Here is a 20,231-nt window from a genome sequence, read left to right as displayed (position 1 = left end):
TTTATGATGACGGTTTGTGAATTATATCATATAAAATTTTATCTATGACACTTGGACACAGTCTGTGCCAACTCTAAAACCAAAATAACAATGCTTCAGCAATTAGCATTATCCCAATTAGCTCATAATAACAGCATCTATTAATTACCAAAAACATCTCAGGTTACTGAAATTAACATGAACCATATAAATCAAGATTCATGTGCATTTGATGAAGATTTGTAAACAATGAAAGTACGATTTATAGGTTTGTACCCCATGCCTGATTTACTTTTTTGTCTGTGGTTGCAACGCATACTACGTAGAAAAACATACTCTGAATGCATTAAAGTGCCATATTCATTTCAAAATATATTTCACAGAAAACAACAGACATGTTTGTTATCATGATAATTATAATGATAATATAATTAAATGTGGTATTATCATTTTTAATACAAATAATGGTCATGTGAAATAAATCAATTAAGTCATAATAATATGCTACCTGACAAATCCAACATTAAAACATCTTCAAAAATCATTAAAATGCAAGGAGAAACAGATAAAGTACGAACCGATCTTATAACAATTGTAACATGTACTTATAGATGTTTATGCTCACTGCACCTTTATATATTTTTGGCAAACTTTAAAATCTTACATGTAATTGAGGAACTGTCCACCTAGTTTTTGCGAGATCTTTTTTCAGTTTGTGAATAACAGGATGCACTTAGCCCTTATAGCTAAGTACTCTAGGAAGTATTCAACTTTAAACTTGTTGACAAAATCAGATACCTAGTATTTCTTATCCCTGATAGTCCAGATTCTCACAAAAGCCATGATATGGGTACAAACCTTACAATTACATGCTCTAGTTTGTGCTTTTAAATTGATGCATTCACCATATTTACTTAAAATCTTATTCAATTAAAAGTCCATCCCTATTTAATAATCAAGGAAGTAACTTGATTTTTTTCTCTCCAAGTATGTACCTGTACAAAGTAAATTTAAGAAAAAGATGCATATTTGTACTTGAATGAAAACATCAGGCCCATGGGCCATAAAGCTCACCACAGCCACTTCAACCTTTCTGTTCTTCATCATCATCAGATCTGTAAGGAAGAGCTTTGAAACAGCTGACATTTGAACCTAATCTTGTCATACAGAGGGCCTTAAACAACTGGATTTGACTATATATAGTTATGAAGTAAATTGTATTTATTGCTTCTGATATACAACAATCACTTTTTGTAAGAAATAAAGAAAATATTCAGTATATGTAAATATATGATCATGGGTTGAGCTTAACATGCCATTTGGTTGTTTATCAGCAACATCTGAAAATCCAAGCTTTCTTTGTTTAAATGTAATAAAAACATTCAATTTAAAGAGGTCTGATATAGCTCCCATAGCAAGTATTGCCATAAAGCTTGATGTAGCAAAGAAAACTTATTATTTGTAAGACTTTACTGAATCTTAAAATACACTTTTCAATTAACTGCATGTGCACTCTAAAAACAAACTGGATAACACAACTTTGAATGGAATAATTATATACAGTTAAACTTCTGTATCTTCTACACTGATATCTTGAATACCATGGACATGTGGAAGTCATCAAGAAGTGCCAATCACCTTTTGTCTTTGTATGTTAATTACTCTCAGTATCTCAAACCACTGGATATCTCAAAGTTTTTTCCTCAGTCCCATCAAGTTCAAGATCATGAGGTTTGACTATATATTGTAATCCACTTTTACCGGTAATCATGTGCGAGAAATATTCATGACTTAAATTTTGCAACTTTTTCTTCACAGTTATTTCTTGCTGCAAAACATTTATTTATTTGTGTATTATGTAAATTGTTTCCTCAGTCTCAAAAAAAGTCGCTAAATAGTTTATGTGAATAATATTTGGTTTACATTATAAACATAAGATGTGTTGGCGAAACACTGATACATATACCCCATTTGGCAGCTCAGGGCCAAGGTTCACTTTTCGAAATTGGTGAAAATATGAGGTAAAAAATTAGAGAAATACACATGAGAAATATTAAACCCCTAGCACCAACCATTCAGAAGTTATGGCCAAGGTTACAGTTTCTCAAAATAAGGTCAAACTCCAAGGTCAAGGTTGTTGGTACCCAAAGAAAGGTCTTGTCAAAAGTAACTGTTCCAAAGTTATGCCCAAGGTTAAAGACATTGCAGACAAACATACAAACAGAAAAAAAAGTATGTTAAACTCCAAGGTCAAGGTCATGAGGTATAAAAAATTGGTACTCAAAGAAAGGCCTTGTCACCAACTGTTCAAAAGTTATGGCCAAATATGTTTTTGCAGACAAAAATACAGACAGATAGACAGACCAAAATCCATGCGTCCTGATGTCAGGGGCCTAAAAAGATAACCAAAATCATCAATATGTACTTTTAATTGTAATTTGTAATTAATGCCACCCACAGGCATCAATAAATTATGCTGATCCAATGGAAATATAAATGACAAAAAGACAAGTAAGAGTAATGATGGTTTATACACCCAATTTAAAGTTCTCTTTGATAATTCATAATCATATAAATATCAAAGTTTACATTGTCACCTGATACAGAGTAATATATTAAAAATCTCATTATCCTCAATAATATGATTAAATCCTTAGTCATTCATTTTATGTTCTATCTAAGTAGTGCAAGAAGCTGACCCTGAATAAATTATCATTCTAGCTTAAACAATTCCTTAATTAACTGACACTGATGAGATTATATACTTCACATTTTATATATTACTAATAAATGTGGACTGATCCAATTAAGTTAGCATGTTTGTCAGATATAAAACTGTAACAATGAACAATGAAACACCCTTTAAACATATCGTGACTTAGAATTAGTTTGGATAGAGTCCATAAAAAGAATAAAATGATAGCTCCATGTGTCAAAACTGACCTACTGTCTTCTTATACAATGAAATATGAAAAACAAACATATCAAAGCACCTGTAATGTCAGGTAAACAGAATAAATGTCACACAGTGCGACCATTTTTGTCTGAATTAGGACTGATATTGTCATTTCCTATCTGTAATGAGCATCAAACGACCTCTTAAATTGTGATGTATATATATCTATCAATAATGAAAATATTGGACTACTCTTGCAAGCCAAATGGTACATTGGCCTTTATCACAATCAAAGGGAGATAACTTTTGCAACTTTTTGCAACTTCCTCTCTTTTGTCACTCTTTAGATATAACCTGCTCTTACAAGGAACACCGAAGAAACCCTTGGGGGATTTATGGTCATGATTAAGGAAATACCAGTGCAAAATATGACCTTTTGTACATACTGGCTTGTGAGGTCTGAATATATCAAATAAAGAATCAAGTCAAAGAACTGCTCTCTAAAATCTCAACATCTGATAAACTACCACCTCCCAAGGAATGCTGTTAATTGAAATACCAACACCTCAGTTTAAAAGGTAGTCATTAATCCTTCAACAATTAAAATAAACTTAAACAATGAAGTCTTGAGAAAATTATATAACTCTGTTATGTTAATTAAAAAGACGATTGTAATCAAAAACCTTAAAATTTTATTTTGGATAGTTATATAGACCAAGTTATACAACCTGTAACTGCACAGGAAAGAATTAAGTGCATATGTTATCAAACAGATCTTCTGAATATAGAATTACATTAACAATATTGTATCTGGTGCTGTCTTGACTGTCTTTCCAGTAAACAAACAGCAGATACAAAAATCTTTTTCCTTGTTTATTCAAAGAAAGAATAATATCTACCCAACTTCAGTGCATTTTGCCTTGTCTATCCTATAGTCAGTTTACAAGCAGATCTCCCATAGACAGCAATTTGGGCTATCAGAACTTCTTTATTTCAGTGATTAATATTCAGTGTGTCCAGCTAAAATCAAGCATCAATCTCTAATTACAGAAACCTTACTGCTGTAAAAGATCTAAAGATTAATAACTATTAAAAGTCATCCTTAATACGTATTTCTAGGCTTTATACAGTGCATCAATTGTTTGTTTGGGAAAGTTTACAGTTGCCAGTATTCTCAAATACATGATACATTTGGTACTCAAAATATACCTACATGTATACAGTGAACATGTATTTGATCAACTTTAGGAACCTATACCACAGAAACAGAATTCAGATTAAATTGTTAAAAATATCTAAGTTACATAAATGGACATTCCCCACAGAACCTGATGTTCCCCTTGATTCTGTCAAGCTAGGGAATGAAAATATATGAGGGATTTTTTTTTTTGAAATCTCCATTTCACACAACTGTTTTCCTTCCAATGTCCAAACAATTTGATCTCCAGATCCAGTTAAACTGATCCAATCTCAGACTGATTTTTTTTGTCAGGATGTGTGGAAGTACAATTCAGAGCTTGATGTGTCATCACTAAATCAATATACCCAAAACTATGGAACTGTCCCACTAGAATCTTTACAAAGCCAAGAACAAATTCTATGTCAATTTGTACTGCTCAAAAAAATATTTCAGATGGTATCTTGTTTCACAGCCCTTGCATGATGGTGTCTTCTAAACTTGACAACTATTTAAAAGGGGGAAAATCTGTGACATGTTCACTAGACAATTTGCACATAACACCTATTTGTAACATGCAATCATGGCAGTGCAATCTGACACATACTTTCTGAGGTACCCTCTGACAGAACAGACTTGGGCCACCCAGGTAATTGTCACAATAGATACACAAGCATCGTAGAAGTCCCCGATAGTCAATGTACTCTGTGTAGCCCTTCCAATCCCTCAGAGAATCAGGATTCTACAGTCAGTTTTAATGACCCCTTTGATTTCTTGGGTTCATTACCTTGAAAGGGCAGTAAAATCAACTGCATGTGATTAGCCTATAAAAAAAATTAAGTGTTCTTTTAGGCCATGCAGTGAACCAGACATCAAATCTAGCAAGCATGAAGAAAGAACAGTGTGAGGATTAAGATTAAAGTACATAGACCTTTTAACATCTTCACAACCAGGACAAAATTTCCATTTCATTCCATACAAGTCTTCCTTAACATATCAGCCTTTCCAAAAGCCTTAAGAATGTTTACTCTTCACTTCCTAGAACAAGGTCTGGTCTGTTTGGTTTCCTGTGAAATTCCAAACATCTGCAGGTGAAGCCTATGTAAATGGCAAGAGAGTAGTAATTATTCTGCTTCATATAGAAAAGCTGTTGATCTCTGTAATCATATTTGTAAAATTCCCTACTTGAGCATTGGGCCAGATGCTCAGAACAATGTGAGAACTAGAACGGGAGCAGGCTCTACAATGCCCAAACAATGCTCTTACTATGGACTATATCAGATACAATGGAGGGGCCTTTCATACAACATACTAAAAACAACTTTTATAGCTATTAATGATAATGCTACAGTTTATTTTCATTCATTTTATGTATGGAAAGATATGTATTACCTTCATATTAGAAACAACTTGTATAATATTTCTGTACAAATATCTTCAACTACGTCAAATATCTTAACAATGGTCTATAATCAAATTTGGAATTGAATGTAACTTACCAAACACTTCTTAGAACACTATATTCCTAAATCCCAGTATTGTCACTTCAAATGTATAATACCAGAAAGTTTAAAATTTATGTTACATAAGAAAACTGAGTTCATTTTTCACCTCAGTACCACAACAACGTGTAACAACCTTCACAGTCTTACATGCACAAATCTTTCAAGACAGTAACTTCACTTTCTCCAAAAAACAGAAGGAAAAGTTGTTAGTTGTAGCAGGTGGGGGCATGCCCTCTGTTTTTCCTTTCCCAGACTATGTGACTTTATCCTCAAAATTATACCTCAGACACTAATAATGAGGAAATTCTAGGCTGGTTCATTCAAGAAAATCAATAAGAGTTTTTTTTTTTTAAAGACTGTCATCATTTTCCCCCTCCTTTAATGCTGTGAATTGCTTGTGATTTTAATTCGCTTCACACTTTGGAAATTGAGCCGGGACACAAGCAGTAAATGAGGGGGATAACAGAAATGTTAGACTTATTGTAATTTATGCAAATTCTGGAAATTTTTGCAGAGATTTTGTTTGCAGACACTGAATGAGATAAATGATTGGACAAAGATTTTGTCAGCAATACAATGTGTTTTTTAATAGTTGATTTGTTGCCTTTGTTTTTCATGCATATTCAATTAAACCTTCACTTTCAGGCAATACTTGAGATGGAAATGGTATAATTGTCATTCTTTTAATATAGTTTAAGTATTTTGATTATCTGTATGCTTATCTGAATGAAAGACTGTAAAATCAAGGTATAATGTTACTTAACTCTGAAAAAATATCTTAGTCTGGAAAGCCTTATTCTTTAAGTGCAAGTGATTACTGCCGAAGGAGAGGTTTGTCTTGCCTGAGATAAGTTAATAATTTATCTATCTGAACTTGGCTCCAACCACAAATAAAAGGTTAAATTTTTACCACATCACCCTAAAAAAAAGATACAACTAACCATTATTATCCCGATAAAACTTCAAGGTATCTACTAACAGTACTTTTTTTATTTTCTCAGATTTCTTTCACAGAAAACTGAGGCAGAAATTTTGATTTCAAGTCTTTCTTTGCCTTTAAAATGAAGATGATTTGATGTATCTGTATAAAAGTTATTCTGAGATACTATCTTGTCCTTTATAAACCTATAAATTGTCTATGGGGAACATGGAATGGAAAGATAAGGACTGTGTTGAAGATCTAGAGAATGCATCTGTAACAAGTCACGTAAATGTTTCATTTCTACCCTGCTGTGATTAAACTAAAACTCAAAGATTCTGGATATATTCAAAAATGAATTGTCTTACAAACAAACATGTATGCTACTAGAACCACCTGCAATATTTACTTAATCTGCAACAAAATAGGAATACCCATGCAGTAAAAGGCAGATAGGGCCAACATGCTTATAATGAATTCATGTCTTAATTATACAGATGTGATTTTCATTCCCTGTGGTTTTAAAACAAATTAGGTTTATAACAAATAATTGTTTGTCCCTGGCACTTTGTTTTATGTGTGTTTACTGTAGCAGTATGATAAATATTTACATACAGGTAAATATAAAATGTAAATTTCATCAAGTGTACTGATTTAAACATAAGGCTATATATACCTACCTTTTGCTATCATTATTTGAATTTATAAATCTTAATGATCCAAGTCTTAATTCTAATACAAGTGAACATACCCATTCATTGAAGAATTTTAGTACTTGTTAAAGTATCTATCTGATGCTTTAGTACCCACCTTCAAACTAATTTAATTATGTACGTAAAATATCTATATTCTTAAGTTAGAAGATTAAAGCATTCTGCCCATGTCCAACTTTGATGACCACTTGCACTCCTTAATCATTTTGGATCCATAATAAAAAATATTAAATTTTTAAGAAATAAACACGTTCAACTTAATGTTCACATCATATAAGCAGTTAATAACAGTAACCTCTTAGTAATCTGTACTGCTATGTTCCCAGCAAATTGTGCTTATAGTGAATTCCTTCTTTAAAAACTTTTTTGTAAAATGATATTGGTAACACCCCCCACCCCCCACCCCCCCAAAAAATCATTTTAGCATGTGAATTGACTGGGTTATTAGAGTACCTCTGTAAACACTTGTAACTTACTTGATTTTCATTCTCTGTCTCTGTTACTGTCTGGGGTTGCCTTGTCATCAGTTTATCACATGATTTTGACTGCTGCAAGACATTGCCATCTGAAGGTTTTCCTTTCCGGACTTTTACTTGACCTAGTCCTTCAGAGGACTGCAGCAGCCTCTTGTCTGTATTGGCTAGCCATTTCCCTGATGGAGTCCTGCCCTGACTGACAAAGCCATTCTCCCATTGCTGACCCCTCCCCTCCTGCAATTGACCCTGATACTGGTCCCTCCTAGACAATCTTGGTGGAATGGGTTGAGAAGCACTTCTTCGAATTTGACGTGGGATTGGAATACCTGAAGGATGAGGAGATTTGACTTTCCCATCCATCCTTCCATTCCAATTAAGTAGTTTTCAGTGTATGCCTAATAAAAATAACATATTTACACACATATAAAAATATCTCTTTAAAAAACATGCAATCCATTTAAAAAATTGGTAAATGTTTTACAGAAATACTATATCTATATATTTGTATTTATTACACTCTGCTTTGCAATACCATACATTGCTCAACATAATTCCACAATTTTTTCAAATGTAAACATGGTTGCCCAAATTAATGTACCATTTCTGAACACTCTGCTTTGCAATACCATGATCAGCATAATTTCTAACGGTTATGGGAGACATTTACTATCAGATCCACTTACATTGTAAGTCTTATCTCAAAAGAAGAATGTGAAAAATAGTTGAAAGTGCATGTTTATTTTTTTCATAACCAATAATACAAAAAAAAAGGAAAAAAAAACAGTGTACTAAATAATCAAACTCTTTTTTGCATTCAGAATTTTCCTTTCTTATGAGGAAAATTCTTAATGCAAAAAAATTAAGTCTTGCATTCTGATGAAAAATAGTTATTTTGCTTATTACATAGAATTTAATAGAAAACATAGCTACTTAATGCTTGTGCCCCTTCAACAATGTCTGATCCCCCCCCCTTTTTTTTTGGCTTGTCAAAGAAATTATGCTTGGTAGTGTCTCCCTCTCAACTGAAAATGTTTGGTTGTGCCTCCCCAACTGCCACAAACTTGAATTCCTTTATGCAAACATGCAATAGAAAGGAAATTAATGCGAACCAATCCTGGATGCACACCTGACCTACAGAATGATTTTCAACCATATCCTTCTAAGTTTGAAGACACACACCTCAGAATTACATACACATGCCAATCTTTTTTAGAACATGTAGAGTGTGTTAATTAAGACTTATGCTAAATCATAAAGTAGAGATCTGCATGGAAAAGGGTTCGAGGTTACTTTTTTAAGCACTACTCTGTAAGGACTAGTGCTTTCTAACGTTTACTAGTCCGACACATTTTTAACTAGTCTCGGACTTAGGGACATGAGCTAATTTCGAACCCTTTCAGAATCATCAGACCAACATTTGGACCCAGAATCCATAACTTGAGATTTTGCGATGCCTTTAAGATTTATTTCGTCTCCCATTGCAAATAACAAACCTTCAATAAATAATTTAAGAGAACAAGCCCTCATTCTCACCACAATCGTTTTTTCCTCCATCACAAGATAATGCATATGATATGGCTCTGCATTAAACTGTTAAACACAATGAAAGTCTACAATAGAATGTCTCACAATCATTGGATTAATCAAAAGATCATCATCGACCATGTTTCTAAGTACACAAGAAAGTACTCGAAATACCGAGTGTTTCTTCCAAGACAAGATCGACCAAGTTCCCGCGTTCATGTCACCACTGTGAATGACATTTCAGGAAAAAAGACAACTCGAACGTTTTTTATTCTATCAAGATGAAAAACAGAAAAGCATGTAATTTTACCATTGAACACAACTTCTGAATTAAAAAACAAGAATACGTTCAGTTATGGAAGCCATACATGTTAAACTGTTAAATACAGGCCCATAGGAAGCATTTCGGAAGGGGGCACAACCATATACCTATACACTATTCACTAACAACCAAAGAAAGCATTTTATTGTTTAAATCTTCAGTCTTGAATGCATATGTGATATATGTATATGTGAATTTTTACATCAAAGTTTTGAAATGCGCTCTAGAGTGCAATGATGTAGTTATCTCAAACATGGAAAAGAACGCAAGATATTATTAATTCCAGTTAAGTGTGCCGTTTTGCATTACGTCACAACCTATGATGACAGCTGCGATCAAGGTATATAATACACGCCTCCTAACCGCAAACTTTATGACTGGTAATTTCTTCTTATCCTTGATTGGTTGCTCATGCCACAGACTATTTCCATGTCAATGTTGATAAAATGAGTTGACCAATCAGACAGCGGCGTCGTGAATTGTTTACGCTGGGCGCATCTATCGAAAAAGATCGTGACGTAATGCGAAATGGCACACTTCACTGGAATTGATAATATGTCAAAATAAAAAGTATAACAAAACAGTGGCGGATTCAGGGGGGTTGGGGGGGTTCGGGAACCACCCCCCCCCCGCCCAATCAAATTTTTTTTTTTTTTACAAGTGTCATTTTAACAATATATTTCATAAAAAATGAGACTCTAGCCAAGCCCATTGTTTTACACAGAGGTGAAATATGCAGCCACGAGAAACCCCTTTCCGCTTGAGCGCACACAATACACAGGTAATCAACAGTACAGAGATCATGATAATCCGTGCAGCTAGTGATGACAAGGTCATACCGGTATACTGACAACCAAAACTGCACATAGTTATTATAGGGTATTGTTTTGGTATTGCTTAAGTAATATTCTTTCAAGAATTTTCTTCTTTCTTCAATAATTGAATGTTACTTTAGTGAACTACGTGAATAAACTGCTTTTAGAAGAAAAAAAATGATGAATACATCAGGGACGTATACTAGTTGTTTACATTGTGACCCGTACCAAAAAGCACATTGAAAGTATTCCTTTTGTAGATGGAAGGTACAATGCAATTTTAAAAAGCAAAAGATCTGCAAATATATTTTTTTAAATTACAGTTGAATGATGTTTAATAAAAAGAATTGGCCACTTTTTTATTGATTGTTTTTCAAGATTTTTTCCCAAACATTTGGCTGATAAGTGGGTAAAATAAAATAGAATTTATGTTACTATTGTAATTAACACCCCCCCCCCCGAATAAGCAGTAATTCCAACAATTTCCCAAAATAGTTCATATTTATTCTTCAATATGAAATATCATTATTTGTTTATATTGAAAATATAATTATATGAACAGTATAGTCAAGGTGTTGAAAAGAGTAATTAGGGTTTCTACACAGAATCCAAATTTTCTAAGTGTTGGGAAATTGCACATCAAATGTATTTTGGTAGTCAGAGCTTCACATGCGACACATTGGACATGCATTTTAAAATGAAGAATCGGATATTATATATCAAATGGCAACATTTCTGATTTTATCGGATTTAACATTAATTATTTTTTAAGAAAAGTCTCATATTTTATGTTTACATGGAAGTTGAAAAATAATCCCAAAAATTTAATTTTTTGTTCAAATTCTTGAAAATTTGGCTAGGTCGATTTTGAAAACCAACAAGAAAAAAATAGCCAAAAACTAACTAATTCAATCTAAAATGCTGGAAAATGCACAATTTGGAGCCATTTTTAAAGAAAATTTCTCGGGGGAGCCTCCCCAACCCCCACCTATGGGAGGGGGACACCCCCTCCCATGCCTTCCCCCTTCGGCCCTACGGGCCTCAACCCCCCCCCCCCCACATGAACTTCTGGATCCGCCACTGCAAAACTTAATTAATTGACTATGTCCTCGGGCAAAATGCGACTCGAGGGCCTAACGGCTTCGGACAGCTTGGTTCTAGGGTCCAACAAAAATCATGTTGCCCTCGAACCCAGTCAATAAATTTATTCAAATTTATATATTGATCAATTCATCTTTGTTTATATGCTGTATGCCAAGTGATTATGTATACATTTAACAGTTTTCATTATAGTGTAATAATACAGTTGCAGATCCAGAATACCAACATGCATCTGACAACAACAAAATTAAATTACCATCTTACTTAATTTTGGGTCACAAAAGGGAGGGACGAGCCCCCTCTCCCTCTTAATTTGCCATTGTAATCTCTCTCTCTCTCTCTCTCTCTCTCCCCTAAAAACACATGGCTTCTACAAGCTTTCCTATCTAATATTAACCTGGTCAAAGGGATGTAAACCTCGTTGCTATCATTAACAGTGAATTGTCAGAAAATAAATTTGAAAATATCTTATTTTATCTTCGTTATATTGATGGTTATTGCGAATTCTTGACATTTGACATTTATATTTATTTCAAAATACATTACAAGGAAAATATTCCACGTGTTTTGGAGAAGTGATATATCACGTAAAATTTACTTTTCCACCAAACCGCTGCGTTCTAACATAGTTTTCCTGAAAATTTGACTCTTGAAAATCGAACAGACCTCCACAAAAAACTCTCGAATAAATCCAAGGATAATCTGACCCCGGTATTATCAAAATGATTTCCATGTAATTATTTTTCCATGAAGTTTCTTCTCAATAAATCTTTGCTCCTATGCAAGAATGTCTTTGTCTTTATTTATGAATTCATTTCATATTGTTAGAAAGATACGAATTGGAATTAAATTCAAATTCTACCAAAATAACAGCTAAATATGATTTATTATAAATAGCAGGGTATATTATATCAGTCAATTATTATTTCTTAAGGCATTTTAAGCTATCACATATGTAGTTGGAACATTCTGAAAATTTTAGAATGGAATTTGATAAATGTTATTCCAGAGCTGCTTTTTACAGACGGAAAAGTTGTTGCCATGAAATAACCTCGCAGGTATGGACCTAAATCATCTTGTAATGGAGGGCAATTGTGCAGAAAATTGCACCTTCAAAGTCAAGCAGTAGCTTAGTAGACGAAATATATATGCTTCGTTCACCAAAAGTTTGGAATAGCATGGCCAATGTTTACTTATCGTGGTAGAATGTTCACATGGAAAATCACTTAGGACGGTTAGCAGGAACGCTAGAAAACACTCGTGCTTTTTTCTAGTGGCCTCTTCCGGGATTTCGCGATCCAAATAAACAAACTATTCTTAATTAACTTTTCGGGACAAGACACTAAATCAAATCTAGAAATCTGTTGCTATCACTCATAAGAATGTAATTTACCTATATTTCACGTACGCTACTGTGGGAAATATGTTTCAAGTTTTTTCCCTCTTTTTTCTCTATTATGGTTTTTTTCCCCGACAAAAAGGGTTTAATTCAAACCATATATCTATGCAGGTTTTTAAAGAAAATCATTTCAAGCTTAAATGGTGCCAAGTTTAAGGTGTTTCGTTTCCAGCTAAAATGATATGTCCGTTTTGACAGACAGGGAATAAAAATGCAAATGACATCTTTTGGTAAATTACATGTATATACTTTTTAAAGAAATCGCTTACAAAATTGCTGCAGCCTCCTTATTCACGAGTTATCAATATAAAAAGTTTCAAAAAATCCCCAGTCATGATCGTACATTTGTACGAGATTTTTGAAAATTCAAATCATATGAAATAAAGTTCTTATTCTATGAAATTATGCTTATCATAAAATGTAAGTACATTTATAGTTAAAAGTCATGAATCATTCTAGGGGAATAAATCACGAGATACAAAACTAAAGAATTAAATATTAAATGAAATTGCACTGTAATTAAAATTCAAATTTAATTTCTAGGGAATCAAATAATAAAATTGCATCATACAGTTTTAATAATTTTAATTCATGATTTAACAGATAACACTCCCTCCCCATAAAAAAAAATAATTAATAATTTTACTTACCCTCTTCAAAACAAATGTTTACACATCCTTTATCGAAAAAATGTAATTTTTCTATTTTTCTAAAGAAAAGAAGCAAAATGAAGGAAGACTTGGGGAACCGCGGGAAAGTTGATCAGGCCTATCTCGACCTATACACCACCTCGGTAAGTCCCTCAATGACCCGCCGAGTTTATCGTGCAAAAGTAAACGTTACGTTTCATTGCAAACTCTCGTATCTCATCTTACGGCATCTCTACAGGTAACGGGAGGGGTAGGAGAAATGAAATTTTTTATCATGGATAGGAAGCTCTGTTAGATAAGTAATGAATTTACCTTGCCTCGTGCGGCTTAATTTTGATTTGGAATCAGCTGATACGATGACTGTCTCTTTATTGTTGCAGATACGACTTCCGCGCGACGCTAGCTTCTTATTTAACGAATACACCTAGTATTAATTTTGGTCCTTTTCATCGATACACAATATCCAATTGTTCAAACAGTCCCCCTTTAATGACGTTTTACGTTATCATAAGCACTGGGTGGCCTTCTGGGTACCCCATGCAGTTCAGTAGCCAAGGAGACTTCAAGGACCCACTTGTGAACAAAAAGAAATTAACATTATCCGTTCTGTTCAAGACTAGATCGTAAATTTCACTTCCCAATAACTGTGCGAAGAAGCTTCAAGTCACTCATTATATCATTGAAGAAAGTAACGATTAAACAACACATAAAATATTTATACGAATTGTTGAACAAACAGTCGGAAGGATCAGTGTGTTATAATTTCACATTTTCCCTTATCCAAGGTAATCTCACCGCAATTCCACAATGCCATCAACTCTTAAGATAATCATTGGTTGCAAATCCAGAAAACTCAAGTAAGTCGGTTTCCTCTAGACAAAGCAGTGATATATAAAAACCTTTTAACACTTAGAAGATTCGACTTCTAAGCCCTGGACTCGATCAAAATGTCATCTGTAACAGATCACTAAGCTAAAGTCTGGGTTTATATCTAAAAAATATATTTGTCTGAACATTAAGGCACAAACGTATATACGGCAAAGTAAGATCCCCTGAGTGTCACTTCATTCTGTGGAAAGCAAGTTGGCAAAGACTTCTTGCAACAAGAATAAGAAGAGCTCTCGCAAAACGTGGTGGCAACTACTGACGGCAACAAGGGTTGTCCACATATGTTCTGCAGGTAATGACGTCTCAAGTATGAAGACAAACGGCTGTCTGTTCAATTTAGCGATGAAAAAGAGATGGTTTATAATTATTTTACTTCCGCACGAATGATAACTTATATGTAACGTAGTAACTTTGTGTGCCTCGATGCTTCCAGACTGGGGGACACTAGGTTTTTTGTTATATGCTGACAATGACTGAAATCTCTAATCAAATATTCTTGTTTCAAAGAGGTTTGTAATCTTTGGCTAATTTCTAAGATGTGTGAATAAACTAATAAATTATTATATCGAGATATTCGCGTTCAGTTCCTTGAATTTAATCAATAGGGGCGTTCAAAGCGATTAACGTTAGCAAAAATAAATGTAAAATGTCATAAATACAATGTACTAGTATACCAGGCGATTTTGATTTTGTAGGCCTTAAAAAGAATTCTTGTTCCCTGTATCACTGTTATTAACTTATTTTCTTCCCCATGTGTTTAAGAACTAAAATTTGGTATCTTTCTTTAAAGCTTGATAAATAGAAATAAGCTAAAAAGTATAGGAAGCGCATCCTTGAGTCCAATATAATAGGAATGAATCCTAATTTCTGACCCTTTGAACTGATGCATATCTAAAGTAATACGAGTTCATTCATCTATTGTATGCTAATGTTTCATCGTTATCTCTCGCATAATTTGATCATGTGTCATATAATTTCTTTAAGATTTTTATCCTTCACAAAATATGAAAAATGTCGCAACTCTCTTGGCATTGAGAATCACGTGTGCCCCGAACCGGGATCAACGATTATTTGAAATTAATATCTAAATGGCAACGGAATCTCGCACGACGAGTTAATGAGATGATCGGGATAACATTCTGTCCTCTATAGTTTTTTATACCGTAGTAAGCTGCAGGATGAGACCAAAGCACGACATCTTAATCATAAAAATCATTAATTTTTAGTGGAGGTCAATATATTTTTCTGCATATGATGTCGTCATTTGAAGTGATTGATGATTGAATTTAATGAAGTTTTCAAAGAAAGATGCACTCCCTCTGTGTGTAATAGGAAGGATTTTTTTTTTGGGGGGGGGGATACATGATTTTTTTTTTATTATCAAGATCTTGGTATTGCAAGAATAGATAGAGAAGATATAAAATAGGTAGGTTCTGTTTTTTGAAAAAGAAATAGATGTACATGTATTTTTGTATGATAGAACTTTCTTGGCCACCATATACAGTCATTTTAATTAATTAACTGCATGGATAAAATTCATATGGAAAATAAGTTGAACGAATTCCTAGTCGGTGTTGACCGTTTTGCCCGTTTCACATATACATATTGTTAGAGTGAACAAGACAGAATGACACGGGAATAAATGACGGGTATTAATCATGTTAACGAGAATAAGATAGTGGTCAGTTCACGGACTTTGGTCAGTGTGCTACACTGTAAGTAACAAGTTCCGGTCATAAATAGACCCAACAATTTGTACGATAAGGAATAGTAATTTCTTAAAGTATCATTAATCTTTGGTTGGGGTGTAACATGGCATTGTATTTGAACATTATTGAACATTGATTTGAATTTCAGAGATGTGCGTAAAAATGACACAGATTTTAAAACGCACAAACTGTTTTCTTCTGAAAGGAATGTTTAATTTTTTCAAAGTCAACAAGAATACATGAAAATGCTTATCAAACAAAATTATGCATCTTTATATATGTGTACACAGTTTCTCTAGGGAAAAAAGTTCTCATTGAACATAATATTCTCATTGTGGAGATGAAGAATTAATGAAGATCACGAGGACGAAACAATGGCAATAAGGAAAAGAAGAAAATCAAACGAATTCCATTAAAAAAAATATTGAATAAAAATTCCAGCTAGTATTCTACTTATGCAAAGGAGGATGATAAAAACAGAATTGTGTAATAATGTTTTCTAAATCCCCTCCCTGTCCCAACTTCACGTATTTCAAATAAGGACCTAATGTATGATATTTTTTTTTAAACTTATTCAACAAAGACGAAGACATTTGTGTTTATTAGAAAAAAAAATCCAATCATTGCCAAGAAAATAAGTATATCATTCAAAGTGCTGAAAACACAGTCTTTCGATTTTTGAGCTTTTTGCCTTTGAGTATGAGTTCTTAGCTAGGTCTTTTTCGTCAATTTGACTTCAGAAGGCCCATTAGGTTTAATATGTCTTACCTTATTGAAGTCTTATTGAAGTCCCCTCACAAAATGACAAATATTTGTGAAAACTGTTCGTTTTTATCCATTCAAACCTGCCATGTTTAGCTGTATTTTGACAACCCTATCAAGTGGTATGATCCTTAACTGGCATGCATATCTATTTTGAACTGGACACACGTTGAAATGGAACAAATTTATCATCATGACACCTTTTGTCCGAACATCGACATACTCCCACCCGCAACATTATAACAATAGCGGTGTCCTTCGTTCTCATCTAGTTATTCATGATAATTGTAACAGTCTCCAAGGACTGCCCAAAATATTTAAGGCTCGCAACTTCGAAACATCCCAGATCGTAAAACTAATTTCCTTTCCTAGTAACCGAAATAATATGTACTGCTCAGACCATGCTACCTTAATCATTGTAAATCCTATCAAAGAAAAAAAACCTAGGTAAACTCATAAATTAAATGTTAATCACACAATTAATTCAATCAAAGTTAGTTAAATAACTCTTAATTTCATGATTGCAATATTTATGATAGTTCCCCTGTCGCATACACAAGATTGGTAGTCATCTAATCGTGTAACCGTATAGATCTAACCGTTTGTATTTTTGTGACGTCATGACAATTGTTTTCCCATTTTCGATAAAATATTCTTGTAAAGGGTCCTTGGAACGTTTTTGTTGATAAAACCTTCTTTTTTTGCATTTACATTCGAATTAAAATAACTATTTACGTTCACTTTAATCAACAAAACTTTTATCTTTGAGATTGTAATTTCTGTACAATATTGCTATACCATATGTACCGGTATAAAAAAGAGAGATGTAACTTGAAGACCAATAATTGTATGTTTTATGGCCGTGCTCAGAAGCATTTCAGTGGATTGTTGTTTACAGAGACATTAGAAAATGAAGTAACACCTTGGAACCTACGCTGGAAATGAAATCTGACAGATTTTCGGCAGACAGCCGAAGATTTAGAAATAAAACTCTTATATAGTTGAATTATTAATGTAACGTTAATGTTGAAAGTTCCACGTTATTGCAGAGATATAGAATAAACCATGAACTCAGGGCTAATTTATTTCTTCCAATTACCGGCAGATACTGAGAGAGAGAGAGAGAGAGAGAGAGATAACGTTATGACGCAATTTCGCGTACGCTTATTTGAAACTAAGTCTTTCACTTCTTTCACCCATTCTTTCAGTGCAACTTCTGACTTTTACTTTTTTTTTTACATGTTATTATTACGACAAAGGATGTGTATTACAGTATATAGGTACATGTACCTGTTGTAAGAAACAAGCCACTGTGTAAAAAAAACTTCGAGGTAACAGAGATAAATGAGTTATATCATACCGGTGTTTTCCAACCACAAAACGGACAATGGTTCTGTCTGAAGGACGTGACCCGGCCTATATGTCCTAGAATTGTTTTGGGTTCATTTCAATTGTTTTGGTGAAACTGGGATGGTTTACATTATAAATATATACTATGATCATAAAACAAATGGACGACTGCCAAACACAGATTATGATGACAGACAAAGTAGAGCAGTTGATATTTTTGTTGTACAGGTGTCTATGTAGAGGCAAAACATTCAGATTAGCCCGGTACAGGTTCCCACAGATAATCGGAGTAACCAAACGGTCCCAAATGTTCAAATACAGAGTACAGTTCAAATTTTGGATTAACCGAAGACAATGTTTAAATTTTACCATTTTATACATGACTCACGATCTGATCAGCACATACAATTTTTTTTTTTTATATTTTTAAAAAAATTTTTTTTGGCCAGGCTGCCCCAAAAACTGTGAATCAAGGAGGCTTTAGCATTTCGTAGGTTTAATGCAAAAAAGAGATGAAAAACTGAAGAAACTGAGATAAATAATTACAGAGAAGCAACTGTTTCGTCAATTGTTCCAGCCATCAATTCAAGTACCAGCCAGCTTCGACAGCTGTGCGAAACGTGCATGATCCCGAAAATACAAATACTGTGGGGAAGAAGATTCCTGTGGATTATCAAATTGGGAGAAGACGGAATCTTATTACTGATTTAATCGTTCATAATGAGCAATAATAATCCGAGGCAACTCTCTCTCTCTCATTCTCTCTCTCTCTCTCTCTCTCTCTCTCTCTCTCTGCGCTTTTCATGGTACTGTTTAAGAAAAGTAAGAATAAACAGACCCAAAGAAGACAGACTGGTATCTAAATGGCTTAGTGATGAGGAATTAATTCTCTCAACTCTTTAGTATATACAGCTGTCTAAACAAATGGAAGATGCACGCCTGACGCAATACACGGGATAGACAATCCAGGCAAACAAATATTTTAAATGAGAAAATCAAAGGAATTCTGTGTATCCAAATATTATTCTGAACCAAAGGGGGCTCCAGATTAAGATACAAATGTACGGAAGTAAATGTTCAGCATTTTGTCATTTTATGTTAAACCAGCCTTCAATTCAACAGACGAAAACACGTACATGTTGTTTAATGGTTGTCGAATCTGAATTTTTATTTTATTTCTTTGGATTTTTTTAAGAAGTAAGAAATGATGGTTTAGAGAGTATTGTTTGAGATTGAGATCACTTGAGCAATTTGGTTAGAGAAAAACAAAAATCAGTTCAGTATTAAAAAGTATAAACATATAGGTGGCCCATCCTACCCCGGAAGGGGCAGGGTGTGTGGGTGTTCAAGATCTGAACAAACTTGAATCCACACTACCTTAGGATGCTTTCATATTAATATGAACAATCATGGCATATTTTGCTGTTCTTGAGGAAAAGATTTTTCCTACACATTTCTTAGTAAAACTTTGATCGTCCATTGTGTCCCCCCCCCCCCTTCATGATTTGAAGAAACTTTAATCTACACTATCCGAGGATCCTTCTATATAGGTATGATTAATCATGGCTTTGCTGTTTTTGAGAAGATTTTAAAAGATTTTCCCTATGTAAAACTTTGATTACCCATTGTGGAGTCATTAAACCCCGGGGATAATATTTGAACATTACTTATTCTTAACTCCTTGAAAAAGGACGTGATGCTTCATTTGAACACACTTAAATCCGCCTCACCCAAGATGCTTTGTGGCAAATTTGGTAACTGGCCAAGTGGTTCTTGTGAAGAAGTAGAAAATGTGAAAAGTTTACAGACGACAAATGACAGACGGGCACCGGACACTTTTCGATCAGAAAAGCTCAGATGAGCCTTCGGCTCAGGTGAGCTAAATGTATGCTACACGATTAAAAAATCTTTTTTCAGTAACTTTTTGGAATGTTGGTAAAATTAATATATACAGTAACCACCTTTTTCGTGCACCGAAAATTACATTTTTAAAATGAATATGCACTCCTATATCTATATCCTTAATACATGTAAAAAGTTAATATC

General features: G+C 33.7%; 1 protein-coding gene across 1 annotated transcript in view; it reads right to left on the bottom strand.

Annotated features, from left to right (window-relative positions):
- Positions 1-14,236, bottom strand: part of LOC133182145 (uncharacterized) — a 97,146-nt gene extending 82,910 nt beyond the window's left edge. Inside the window, exons 1-2 of the mRNA XM_061316873.1 lie at positions 13,789-14,236; positions 7,666-8,060 (exon numbers count right to left, since the gene is read on the bottom strand). Of these exons, the coding sequence (XP_061172857.1) occupies positions 7,666-8,025 (360 nt within the window). The 5' untranslated portion in view covers positions 8,026-8,060; positions 13,789-14,236. The remainder of the gene's footprint in view (positions 1-7,665; positions 8,061-13,788) is intronic.
- Positions 14,237-20,231: the final 5,995 nt, after the last annotated feature.

The sequence above is a fragment of the Saccostrea echinata genome, unplaced genomic scaffold (assembly GCF_033153115.1).
Source record: "Saccostrea echinata isolate AGI-Se365-2 ecotype Australia unplaced genomic scaffold, CSIRO_AGI_Sech_v1 ptg000009l, whole genome shotgun sequence".
NCBI lineage: Eukaryota > Metazoa > Mollusca > Bivalvia > Ostreida > Ostreidae > Saccostrea > Saccostrea echinata.
This window is presented reverse-complemented; position numbering and strand designations above follow the sequence as displayed.